Below are 12,878 nucleotides of genomic sequence, written 5' to 3'. Positions count from 1 at the left end.
ATCCCCCAGAGAGAAATGGTTTGCAAACATATATATATGTGTGTGTAATAGGTAAACACTACAAAACATGGCAATTTTCTTTACAGTGAGTTTGGAATGGCACAGGGATATTTCCCTACTCTTACCCATTTCAAATTAGCACTGCTGTTAATCATTCTAGTGAAACTGAGATACGTAAGGTCACTTTTATAGAAATTAGTAAAGAAATTCTTAAGCAATGACTGGGCTAGAGTATAAAGTATTTAGAAAAGTCACTGGATAACTGGGTAGAACCATGATGAGAACACATCACATAGCCATTTTTTTTCAAAATCCATTAAAGCCAGTTTGTGGAAAAAATACTTTATACAGTGTTCACTGAGGTTGAATACTGTGGAATACTTCGGTTAAAATGATATACATTATTAAATCAGGTAAGTCCGACAGTATGCATTTTCCAGAATACTAAAAATAAACTAAAAATGTGATCTTGTGCAGGACTAAATTTTCATACTATAGATCGTGGCTATGCAGCAGTTTTCACGTGTTCACTCATTGACTGACCTATTTCCCCATAAATGAACAACTTATTTTCTGGACGAAAACTTTGAAGAAAGCCAATAACAGGCACTAAAATAGTTCCATATATTCTTTCTAGGTGGTGAAAATAAATGTTACTGCGCATGTTACAGTAGTTACATGAGTGGGTAAAAGATACTTTTTTTTTTTCTGCTATAGGAGATTTTGCTGTACTTCTAAAAGCTGGCATGACAGTCAAACAAGCTGTTCTTTATAATGCTCTATCAGCTATGCTAGCATATCTTGGAATGGCAACTGGGATTCTTATTGGTCACTATGCTGACAATGTTTCAATGTGGATATTTGCACTTACTGCTGGCTTGTTCATGTATGTGGCTCTTGTTGATATGGTAAGTATGTAACTAGAACTACTTGCTGTTTACATAACTGAGATTCAGAATCAATACCAAAATCAGTTTGTCATAAAATAGGAAGTGGGTTTCTTTCCTCTTAGAAAACATTGACCACATGTATTACATGTTTCTTAACCTAAAGACTGACACCATTTAATTTGTTCTTAAGGAACCTTTTCAACATAACTATGGAACACACACAAGTAAATAGACATTAAATTATTGTGAATAGCATAATGTGTTGGAAGTTCCTATTCAAATAATTGAAATTTTATGCCAAACTGGAATATTACTAGAATTTTTTTTTCTGCTTAAAGCAAAATTCTCTGGGAATCCACATAACCACATTGTAAAGAATCTCTAGGCACCTCAATGGTGTTGCTTAATTGAGTAAAATTGTTCAGGTTCTGGATTTATTCTGTATGGGAGATATTGGTGGAATGGAACATTAAAGGACAATGGTCTCTGGCAGTAAGTATTGAGGCAAAAACATGAGACATTTAAAAAAAATAACAGTGAGGGGAGGTAGAGATGTTTGTTTTCAGTGAGACATTCCCCCTATGTCAGCCTGTTTCAGTTACTTTTTAATATCAGTTTTATTAGTGATGAAGATGCTGTGGCTGGTGTATTGGATAATGGTACAATGGCCTGGTTGTACACTGTTGGCATGATCCTGAGACATGCTGCACACTTGCAATAAATCTTCAGCACTTCTCTAGATTAAACTGGGACAGTACAAGACTGGAAATTATTCTAATAGGCAGAAATAATGTACAAACTTGTTCTTGTTTCCAGTTTCTAGAACTATATTGTTTATGAAAATCAGATTATATTCTTATTTTTAGTTTGTAAATAAGTCATCTATGCACCAATAATATAATTGGAAGGCATTCATTTCATTTGGTATAATTCCTGAAAATAGATGGTGCTGATTAGACCTGTGCAACATCATCACGTTCCAAGGTATGATGAGCTGTTTGGAGGCAGACTCTGATATCCTTACACCTGAGGACTAGACTTTATGCCACAAGTGATGTCACTGAAGTCAGTGGGACTACTCAAGGAGTAAGGGACTACTCCACATGAGTGAGGGGGACAGAATCTGGCCCTTAGCGAACAAGTCAGAATGAGGGATACTATTTATTTTGAAGATGGTAATATTATTATTTTTTTATTTAGGTGCCTGAAATGCTGCACAATGATGCTAGTGATCACGGATGTAGCCGTTGGGGATATTTCCTGTTACAGAATGCTGGAATCCTGTTAGGTTTTGGGATTATGCTGCTTATCTCTGTGTTTGAACATAAAATTGTGTTCAGCATAAACCTATAATTTTGGTTATCTGATGTTGAATTGAAGCTTATAGTAGACATGGTTCTGCTTTTTCTATTAGCTACTGTAAATGAGCTCTAGGCTTTATAAGCTAGGCATTTTTTTATTGATGTATCTTTTTTTCCAGAAGTAAAACTGAATGGTGTGAACTGTTTACACATAATGCTCAGTATTGTATGAGGTACTATAGATAACTGCGCTAGTCAGACTGCTGCACTGTTACACATGGTAAAAGTGCCAAATCCATAAAGGAGTATCACTTTTTTTACAATTTTTATTTTAAAGTATTGTTCTCTGATTCATTTACTGCATGTAATAATTGTGAGATTTTAGTGTCTTGTACTTTTACCTAAATGGTCCTTGCCTGTATAAACAAGTGAAATGGCCATATTCTTCTTGTAGTATGAAATGCAAAAATTGTCCACTTTTTCTATTTCAAGAAACAGTGAATACTCTTAACATGTGGGCAGAGTGAGTATTGTAAAACAAAATATTTGAAGAGAGAAATGTAATAAATGGGATATAGGTATCAGCTATTACGGGAGTTACAAATCAGACACATGGCTTATCCAGTGTACCCAAGTTGAGTCAAAATATGGAAATTTCATAACAAAGCTTGCTGAAATAATGAAGCTGGAAGATATTGTGTATAATCTATGTACAAGAAAAATTACCAGAACAACAAGCTGAGGCAAAAGGAACAAGAAACATTAACAGCTCTTTTTCGATAAATGGTGTATTTCGTGTGGTGAGATGTGCTATATTTGCATCTGTATAAAACCAAACAAAGAAACTGGGTGAAATCTTGGTTCGGTTGAAGTCAATGGCAAGGCCCCAGTGGCTTCAGTGGGGCCAGGATTTCACCCACAGAACTTACCTGAAAAGTGCTGCTTCTGCTGCCCATGGTGTCTGATCTTGGCTTGGTGCATGTCAGCGGGGTGTCTCCCTTGTAAATATGAAAATGGTAGTACCCAGGGGAGATCTATAAACATTTTGGGGCATCTTGTATACTGCTTGGCCATTTTGTTTATCTTAAATATTCTGAACTCTCTGACATAGCACTAAGAATCTCTCTGCAGTTTTCTTAAATGATGCAGCTCAGCGTTTAAGCCCGTATACTTTCATAAGCAAAGGCATCTAGAAAGAACAAAGTAATTCAAAAACTTTGGCTCAGCCAAACCATGAAATCATGCAGTCTTCTCACAGGTGTGCAGGAAATATGGGAGGTGTGTGTGTGTCCACGGAATAGGGGTGATCATTTGTGGATACCAGCCCTGCAGAAAGACTTTGCTAGATTTCTCTTCAGCTTTTTTCTCTTGTATTACAAGACCAGTAGCTGTTTTTTCCCTTTATCTGTTCTGTGGGAATTGGAGAACTTGCATCTGCTCTCCATGTCACTGCGGGCAGCATTCCATAGTACATACTGCTTAGTGCAGTTCCTGCCCTGCCTGCTTTGTCTATGCTGCCCACTGGTGGTGGGTTTTTTTTGTGTAGTTGGAATGGGGATCCTATGTGGAGCTGAAGGGTGTCCTCTGTAGTAGCTTTACCCCTCTGCGGGATCCCACTGTGTATTTCTCCATAGTTTTCCTTCTCTCCATGGTGGTGATTGCTCAGGGCCTTTCCATTTGAGCAGTGTGTTCCAGTTCCTTTTAGCTCATCAGGTTTACGCTTTAGACAAACTTTCTTACTAAAGAGTTGTGTGATGAACATTAACCCTTCCCTCAAATCTCACTAATGAACATGCTCACTAGCATGTGGTGGAAGAAAGGAAGGTTTGGTATAGTCTTAAATTCTATCATAATTACACCTGAATAATGGAGAAAGCTCCCATTGAGTGCAAAGTCTTTAGTAAGGATGATTGGATTAGTCAAAATACATTCACTTGACAGAACATTAGTATTCTCTGTTACCATTGTCTGTGCATGCATGTGGTATTTGTGTTATATACTTGAAATGGAAATTCTGAACCTCATTATCCTTGATCTTGAAGCCAGCTTTCAGAAGCTTATCAAAATAATAAAGTGGCTAACCACTTGGTTTAATTTGAAATTGTCTATTTAGTATTGCTGGATAGAATGTAGGTTTTAAATGGTGGGACTAAAACTTGCCACACTCCGAGGTTTCAGTATCTTCCCCACAGCCCATTTGGACCTAAGTTATGTAATGCAACTTTACATGAATTAATGAGAATAAAAGGAGACTATTCTAATTGCTGGTGGTTAAATTTCTTTTGTATGAATTATACACTCCAAAACAACCTAAAATAGCACTGATCTAAAATTCAGTTCATTCCTCACTTTGTTTTGAATTCTCAAAGAGCCACACATCAGTATTAGAGACACAAGGTGGCTGAAGTAACACCTTTTATTGAACGAATAAAAGATATTCCTTCAACCCCTAATCTCCCTAATTTCCTGGGACGAACACTGCTACAACTACCATGCAATTCTATATATTAATATTGACATCTCAGTAGTAATAGAATGTAAAAATGAGGACCAGACCTTGTGGGCTCACCATGGGTCAAGTACAGGGAATCTGAAGTGAGAGCAGCTGGAGGAACTGGTTCCTGGATTGGGAACTACTACATGGAAACATTTTTGTCCCCATTTTTCCACCTTGGGGCATTCCATCACTACAAGCAATTTCTGCAACAGCGCCTAACTGAGAGAAAAAAAGATTCCCAACTGGGTATCTCCATTTGTTCTCCTTTCCTCTGAAGAAAAAGATCTCCCAGTTGTTGGCCCCTTTTGCACTCCAAGGGCCACAAGGAGATTACAACCACCCCCTGTGGTCTCCCTTCCTTTACCAGGAGAGGAAAGGAGAGAGATGCACTCTCTCCAACTCCATAGGTAGTGCCCCAAAATGTCCTACTGATTAAATGTATTTAAATCTTCTAAAATCCAGGATGCTGTATTAGAAATTTCAAAAATTTATGGGAAAAGCTCCTTCCTTGCCCCTTCCCATATTTTATGTTTAACATCACTACACAATTTCCATCCTGAAACAAATAGGTGGGGAGACCAGTGATGTGCCCCTAACCAACTCAACCCACTCTGCATGAGCATACGTGTAACATTTGATTGCTGGCTGGCTATGGCCCTCTATGGGTAAAAGAACTCCTTTGGGAAACCTTTATTTTGTCTCCATATTTTTCCCCTTGTTGCATTCCATTGCTACAGGCTGATGCAATGCTGCACCTTCCCATTTAATATTAAAGTGATGACAATCTCCAAAATAGATCCGCCCTTGATCTATTTGAACTCCTTGGACTGAGCATTTTGAGATAGCTCCACATGTTTGAAATAGGGCAATCAAGCAATTAAAGACAATCGCAATTAATCATGTGATTAATCGCACTGTTAATAATAGAATACCATTTATTTAAATATTTTTGGATGTTTTCTGTATTAAAATATATTGATTTCAATTACAACACAGAACACTACATTGCTCACTTTATATTTTTATTACAAATATTTGCTGTAAAAAAATTGTTTTTTTCAATTCACCTCATGCAAGTACTGTAGTACTGTAGTGCAATTTCTTTATCATGAAAGTTGAACTTACAAATGTAGAATTATGTACAATAACTGCATTCAACAGTAAAAATTCAAGCTTTAGCACCTCCAAGTCCACTCAGTCCTGCTTCTTGTTCAGCCAATGGCTAAGACAAACAAGTGTGTTTACATTTGTGGGAGATAATGCTGCCCACTTCTTATTTACAATGTCACCTGAAAGTGAGAACAGGCATTCACTTGGCACTTTTGTAGCTGGCATTGTAAGGTATTTACGTTCCAGATGTGCTAAATATTCGCATGCCCTTTCATGCTTTGGCACCATTCCAGAGGACATGCTTCCATGCTGATGACACTCGGTAAAAAAAATAATACTTTAATTAAATTTTGACTGAACTCCTTGGGGGAGAATATGTCTCCTGCTCTGTTTTACCTGCATTCTAACATGTATTTCATGTTCTAGCAGTCTCGGATGATGACCCAGCACATGCTGTTCATTTTAAGAACACTTTCACTGCAGATCTGACAAAACGCAAAGAAGGTACCAATGTGAGGTTTCTAAAGATGGCTACAGCACTTGACCCAAGGTTTAAGAATCTGAAGTACCTTCAAGAATCTGAAAAGGATGAAGTGTGGTGCATACTTTCAGAAGTGTTAAAAGAGCAACACTCCAATGCGGTAACTACAGAACCCAAACCACGAAATAAAAATCAACCTTCTGCTGGTGGCATCTGACTCAGATGATGAAAGTGAACATGCATTAGTTTGCGCTGTTTTGGATCGTTATTGAGCAGAACCTGTCATCAGCATGGATGTTTGTTTTGTTTTTGAGTGTAGTTATGTAACAAAAGAAAAATCTACATTTGTAATTTGCACTTTCATAATAAAGTGCATTACAGCACTTGTATGAGGAACTGAAAAATACAATTTTATCATTTTTACAGTGCATATATTTGTAATAATATAAAGTGAGCACTGTATACTTTGTATTCTGTGCTGAAATTTAAATCAATATATTAGAAAATATAGAAAACATCCAAAAATATTTAATACATTTCAATTGGTATTCTTTTGTTTAACACTGCAATTAAAACTGATTAACTAAAAAAAATTAATTGCTTGAGTTAACTGCAATTGACAGCCCGAATTTGAACCCCTTGGATTGAGCATATTGAGGCAGCTTCACGATATCCTTGATTCTTTTTACACTTCTGCAATTTCATTAAACTTTTGCACTTTTTAAGGAGGAAATCTTGTCCTACACCAAAACCAACTAGCTAGGTTTGCAAGAGAAGATCCTGAGGGGTTTTAGGTGGAGGGAGGAATTGTTCCCTTAAACTCCATGGCAGTAGCAAAACCGCTCCATGGTGCTACAGCCATCTATGACCTCTCTCCTACTTTACCACCTCTAGCTCTTCCGTCCAGTGCTGTTGCAGCAGTCCTTTTCTCTTATAAAGTCCTCCTAACACCCCCACCCTGAATCTTATCCAAAAAGAATATGGTGAGGGTGCTGTCTATGCCTTCAATGTTCACTTTCCTCTGATTTTTGACTCCTGGCTTGCTCTCTTCCTTTCCTGACAGTCTCCCATACGCATCCTTGGGGACATCAATTTTACATTAACACATCTGATCCCTTAATTGCCCATCTGTTCTCTCACCCTCCAGACTCAAATTGTGGCCTATCCCTGTTGCCGTCTTGTGGATGTCCAGCCATCAACTGAAACGTAACATCTCCAACACCATGCTCTTAAATTGTCTCTTCAGAGTCCTCCTCTTTCTCTATCACAGTAGAGAATCAACTGAATATCACCAGTAACCACCCTGTTACATGAGCTCATTGTTACCAACAAAAAATCTAGAGCACCCCACCTATATCCTACTGAAGGCTCAAGACATGACCTGGTTAATTTAGGCACCCCCACCCTTTCCCTACCGAGGGCTCAGGGTGTAAAACACTCACCCATTCTCATGGGGCTCTTTGGGTCTGCAGCACCTTTTCGTAATGAAAGAGCCTTACACGGCTGTGCTCTAAACATCTATTTATTAGCAACACACACAGAATACATATGCCAAGCAAATCTCTTATGCTCACCACTCCCAATATACAGACGAACTTCACCTGATGGTCAGTCAGGACCAACTCATCTGAGGTTTCCAGCAATGCCTCTGCATATTGTGGTCATGCAGAGGGATCAGAGTTCCAGCAGGTTGATGTTGAACTGCAGTCTGGAGATGGTTCCCAAAGAGCACTCTTTTTCATTTACATTAGATGGGTAAAACTGGCTACCTCCTTTAATTTCACTAAACCCATCACATTATTTGATACTCCTAGGTAACAAAATTTAACCAATTATGCATTGGCATCTATGTTTCCTTCTCCCTGCTCAAATCTTTTTTACATTTTATTTCTCATGCCCACATTATAATTTATTTACGACCTCCTTTGTGCAGCTGGTCAGCATACATTTGCTGGTCAAAGTTTATATTTTCTATTTTACCATTTGTTGTGCCTCTCTGTTTCCTCCCTAAACTTCCCAGCACCCGGGTGTCACTATTTTACAATCCTTGGTGTTATAACTCTTGTTTGGAGCATGCCTGATGTGGGTGTGTCTTAGCAGCAGTTGAGCATTTCTCTTAATTTTAGTGGTGAAATCCCTGAGTTTCACCTAAGGATAGTTTAGTATGAGGGTGAGTTAAGCCCTGGGCCTACACATAGTCTTAACTTTATCTTTGAGTCAGCCCTCTGCTTTGAACCACACATCCTCTCTGTGTCTATATCTTACCACTTCTTTCCGCACAGCTTTTCTAAGATCTAACCTATCTCTGCACAGCCAAGACTCCTGTCCCAGTCCTGATCATCTCTTGCCCTGACTCTGCTCTGGATTTTATGCCTGCCAACTGTGCCTCTTTCTAGCCCCCACAAAATATGGCCACTGTTAGTTGGTCATTGCTCTGACTACATCTCCCTCCTCTTTAAGTCCCTGTCTGGTGTCCCCTTCTTCCACTGCATTAAACTCGAACTTCTTGTCCTTACTTTCAAAGCCCTCTGCAATGTTGCCCTACCCTACCTACTGTCTTATTACAAGATTAATTCCTGCCTTCATTCTAACAAAGATGCCAGTCTCCATTGCTGAAGTTGCTGACAAGCGCATTTGCATTTCTCCCAGGCCTGCCCACCTCACAAATGGGAAAAGTTCCCAATCAAAATCAGTAAGGCCACCACCCTGTCCTCCTTTAGAGACCCTCCTCAGAACCCACCTCTGCCTTAATGCACACTGGCCACTACAACCGGATGTCTAGATGTGTGGTAAATTGTGATCACTGCTGCTAAATGACTGAGATTTGTTACCCACCACCCCAGCTTGCTTGTTCGTCCTCTCTATGTCCGTCTTACATTTTAGTCTGTAAGCTCTTTGGGGAGGGACTGATGTTTGTACAGCACCTAGCATAATGGGGACAAATCAGTTTATGGTGTTAGGTGCAACCACAATATCAATGTTTAATAAAAACATCAACCTGAGAGCTGAAGTATCCTCTATTAGGGTTGTGTGCTGCCCCTGCCTACCTTTGGTGTATAGCTGGTGAACCCCTCTAATCATCTTCAGCAGCTGCAGGCAGGGAACCTTTATAGAGCTCTGTGCTCCACAGGATGTGTGGATCCTCTCTTGACTCCTCAAATATTGACCTGCTCCACCCATGTGGCAGAACTTAACAGTTCAGCTGCAGGCAGGGCCTTTGGTAAACTTGCCCCTGAGTGCCAAATAATAAACAATATAGTATTTTCATTCTCAAAGTAGTCTGAAAATTGACCATTATTCTGATATAGTTTAGGCCTGCTAAATAACTTAACTCAGAGCATCTGAAGTAGATCAGTCTATTGTTGCCATTGAAATGATCAATATTCTACCAGAGGACCTTAAGAAGGAAAAAAATATCTACAGTGTCTATTGATGATGCATCATCTTGAAGGATATAGACTACTGTAACCAATTACTTTTCTCTAACTTTAGTCTTAATATGCTGATGAGGAATCCTGGGGGAATTCTGCACCACTGCGCAATGCAGGATTTTGCAGAGATTAACGTACATGCAGAAAACTTCCTTTCCCCCACAGAAATGGGCTGCAGTGCTGTTAGCTAGCACTAGGGGCCACTGGACTCGGAAGAGCCCAGCTCGTACATAGAAGACACTGCTGGGGGGGAGGGGGAGCAGGAGGGAGCTAGAGGATTCCTGGCCGCTGTAGTTCCCAGAATGCCCCAAGGGAAGGAGAGGGCAGTGCACAGGAAACTCCATGCAAGCCTGAGAGCCAGCATCAGGCTGTTTCTCCCTCTGGATCCCTGCGCTCTGGGGAAGAGGAGGATGAGTGTCTTGGGAACGGGAGCCCCCCCGTGGTTGGGCTCTGGGGAGGAGTGGGTTTAGGTGTATTGGCTGGGGGAGGCCACAAGGGGGCTCTGAGGGGGGAGGGATTGTGAGTGTCTGGCCCCTGGCTGGGTTGTGGGATGGGGGGAAGGGGGTAGAGAAACAGGAACGGGGTTGTCATAGGGGTTTCTTTAACTCTCTACTCCTGGGGGAATTTGTGTGTGTGTCTGTATTGTTACAGACATACTTGCTGACAGGTATTTTGAATACATTACCAAAATAATTGAAAATATGTAGTGTTATTTTGACAAAATTTGCAGAATTTTGCAGAATTTTTTGGTGCAGAATGCTTCCATGGGTTTGAGGAAGAAGCCATTATTCCTGATGAGAGGGACTTATCTTTTAACCTAAGTGTACTGACGAGGTCCCTCTGTTCTATGGACCTGAGGTCTCAAAAAGTTATTTTGGTTATATGAAGGCGGAGGAGAATTAACCACATGAAAAAGAGAAAAGCAAAATAGATTATTGTGCTGCTCTAGCTTGGACTGGGGACAACTCTAGTCCTTTGCAGTTGCCTCCAGACTTCAAGAAGCACAAATATGGTACAGCCACTTTGTCACCCACATCTCTGGGGCTGAGCATTCTAAGAGGTACAGTTTAGATTCCATGCCCAATGCTTGATTTCAGTGTACCTTAGTGTTTCACAGGAAGATTTAGGCAACAATTTTATCCATTAAGGAGGTGATATTTTACAATAATTTCTATAAAATTTTGTAGCTACTTCAGAAATCCAAAAAGTGCTGCCTATGATCCTCTGGAAGTGCTTGGGAAACTAAACAGAAAGGGCCTCATTAGAATAAACTACTCTAGGTGATGGTGTTGTTTTAGATTAATTAAATGCAGCACTATTTCTGTAACTTGTGTATTCTTTGTAACAATTGACTGAGTTATCTGTAGCCCTCTGTTTAAAACACAAGTTCCATTCTGCATAGAGTTGATAGAATCAATAAATTCCGCTTTGTTGCAAAGCTTAATTCAGTGTTCCATTTAAAGTTCATGGGTGATTTCATTCTAATAAAATCAGGATGTACCATGTTTTTTAGGATTTGTCTAGACAAACAGTTTAATCTACAGTACACTAAAAGTTCCTAGTGCACATTGACCAACTTCTTGGTTTGTAGTAGATCAGAGTCAAGAGATTGGGGTTCTAATCCACTCTGTGACACAAACTTCCGAAGTGAAGTTAGGGAGATAACATACTCTTTGCCGTGTCTACTTTTCTCATCTGTATAGGATGTTACCTTTAATTCATTCATGGTGACGCTTTGAGATACTTGGATAGAAGACTCAACAAAAATACAAAGTTCTAAACCTAGAATTTCTGTTGAATAATAACAGTGTGAAACTATTTATGAGGCTGCAGAGGCTGGTTTCCTACTCTTACTTGGAAGGAAGGAGATTTATGGACGTAGGAGGGTGGAAGGGAGGACTCTGAGAGGAAAAAATAAGGAGGGGTCCTGATTAAAAAGGGATCAAGAATACAAAGTCAAAGGGAGGGGATAAAATAATATGAAAACATGACTGTCAGAATCTATTAATTCCATATTTTGATCTGTAGCCAAAATGTGATTCGTGTGCTCAACTACAGCGAAGAGGGTTGAGGAGGCCACACCTACTTAGCAGACAATTTTCAGCCCCCTTACCTGCAGAGGAGAGAGAGCCACCAGACTAATGATTACAACTCATTATTGAGCATGTCTTCACTGTGGAGTCAGCCTGGGCTAACCAACAAGGGCAGCACATTCCCACTGCAAAGTATTATCTGTGCCAGACGTGTGTAACTGGGTCCACAATGCTGCTGCACTAGCCTGTATGCGGAGATGGTTTTCTGGTGGGCTATCCCATGGTTCTAAGTGGTGCATTAAACTGATTGGCTCTGAATTCATTCTTAATGTGCTCTCACTTTCAGGTAGTATGGAGCTGCTGTCTGTGACAGTGACATGCTAACAATACCTGATTTAAACTTCCAAACAGTGTTGCTCATTAATGTAGACAGTTCAGAAGAAGAAAGCAAACAGCAAGAACTTTTACTGAGAATATCATTAAGGAATTCAGTTTGCAAATCACAATGTGAGTCATAGTGCACCCAACTGACATCTCTGCCTCTCTGCTTCCTTCCTTCCCAGTGCACATAAAAAAATATTATTTTGTGTACAATTCCTCAAATTATAGGTCATGCTGCTATCACACCATAGCTTTGCCAGCTGGTGTTAGCTTCTGGCCAACTGAAGCAGGGGAGAAGCATTTCTTGGATAAAATCTCTGTCCAAATGCTGTCTGACAGTGCAACAGAAATGGAGAAGGCAAACATGGGGTTAAAATGCAATGCAAACCAAGGGAAGACTTAGACAGAGTACAGTTTAGGTGGGTAATTATGAGATAGGATTGGAGGACTAAGAGCACAGGTGCTTGATTAGCCTGCATTCTCACTGCAAAGTCAGTGGGTTGCCAGCCTGGGCTGAACCAAAACCTAGGCTCAAGCCTATACCATCAGCTATGCCTTCCAGCTCTGGTTTAAAGCGCCCTCAAACCTGGGTTAGAGGTTTTTGTGTGTGGACAGAAAGGGGGTTAGGGGCAACACCAGGGCTACATATTGATGCCGAGACTGAACAGCCCAAAAACTGGAGCAGCCATGGCAGGTGCATTCTTGTGGTTGGGCCCTACTGCATGCTCTCTGGGACCAAGGAAAAATAGTCTCG

General features: G+C 40.1%; 1 protein-coding gene across 1 annotated transcript in view; it reads left to right on the top strand.

Annotated features, from left to right (window-relative positions):
* SLC39A6 (solute carrier family 39 member 6) overlaps positions 1-6,292 on the top strand; it is a 29,963-nt gene extending 23,671 nt beyond the window's left edge. Inside the window, exons 9-10 of the mRNA XM_073332492.1 lie at positions 718-908; positions 2,091-6,292. Of these exons, the coding sequence (XP_073188593.1) occupies positions 718-908; positions 2,091-2,243 (344 nt within the window). The 3' untranslated portion in view covers positions 2,244-6,292. The remainder of the gene's footprint in view (positions 1-717; positions 909-2,090) is intronic.
* The last annotated feature ends 6,586 nt before the right edge of the window (positions 6,293-12,878 follow it).

The sequence above is a fragment of the Lepidochelys kempii genome, chromosome 2, assembly GCF_965140265.1.
Source record: "Lepidochelys kempii isolate rLepKem1 chromosome 2, rLepKem1.hap2, whole genome shotgun sequence".
Lineage (NCBI taxonomy): Eukaryota > Metazoa > Chordata > Testudines > Cheloniidae > Lepidochelys > Lepidochelys kempii.
The sequence above is the reverse complement of the archived record's forward strand: the minus strand, read 5'-3'. Positions and strand labels throughout refer to the sequence as shown.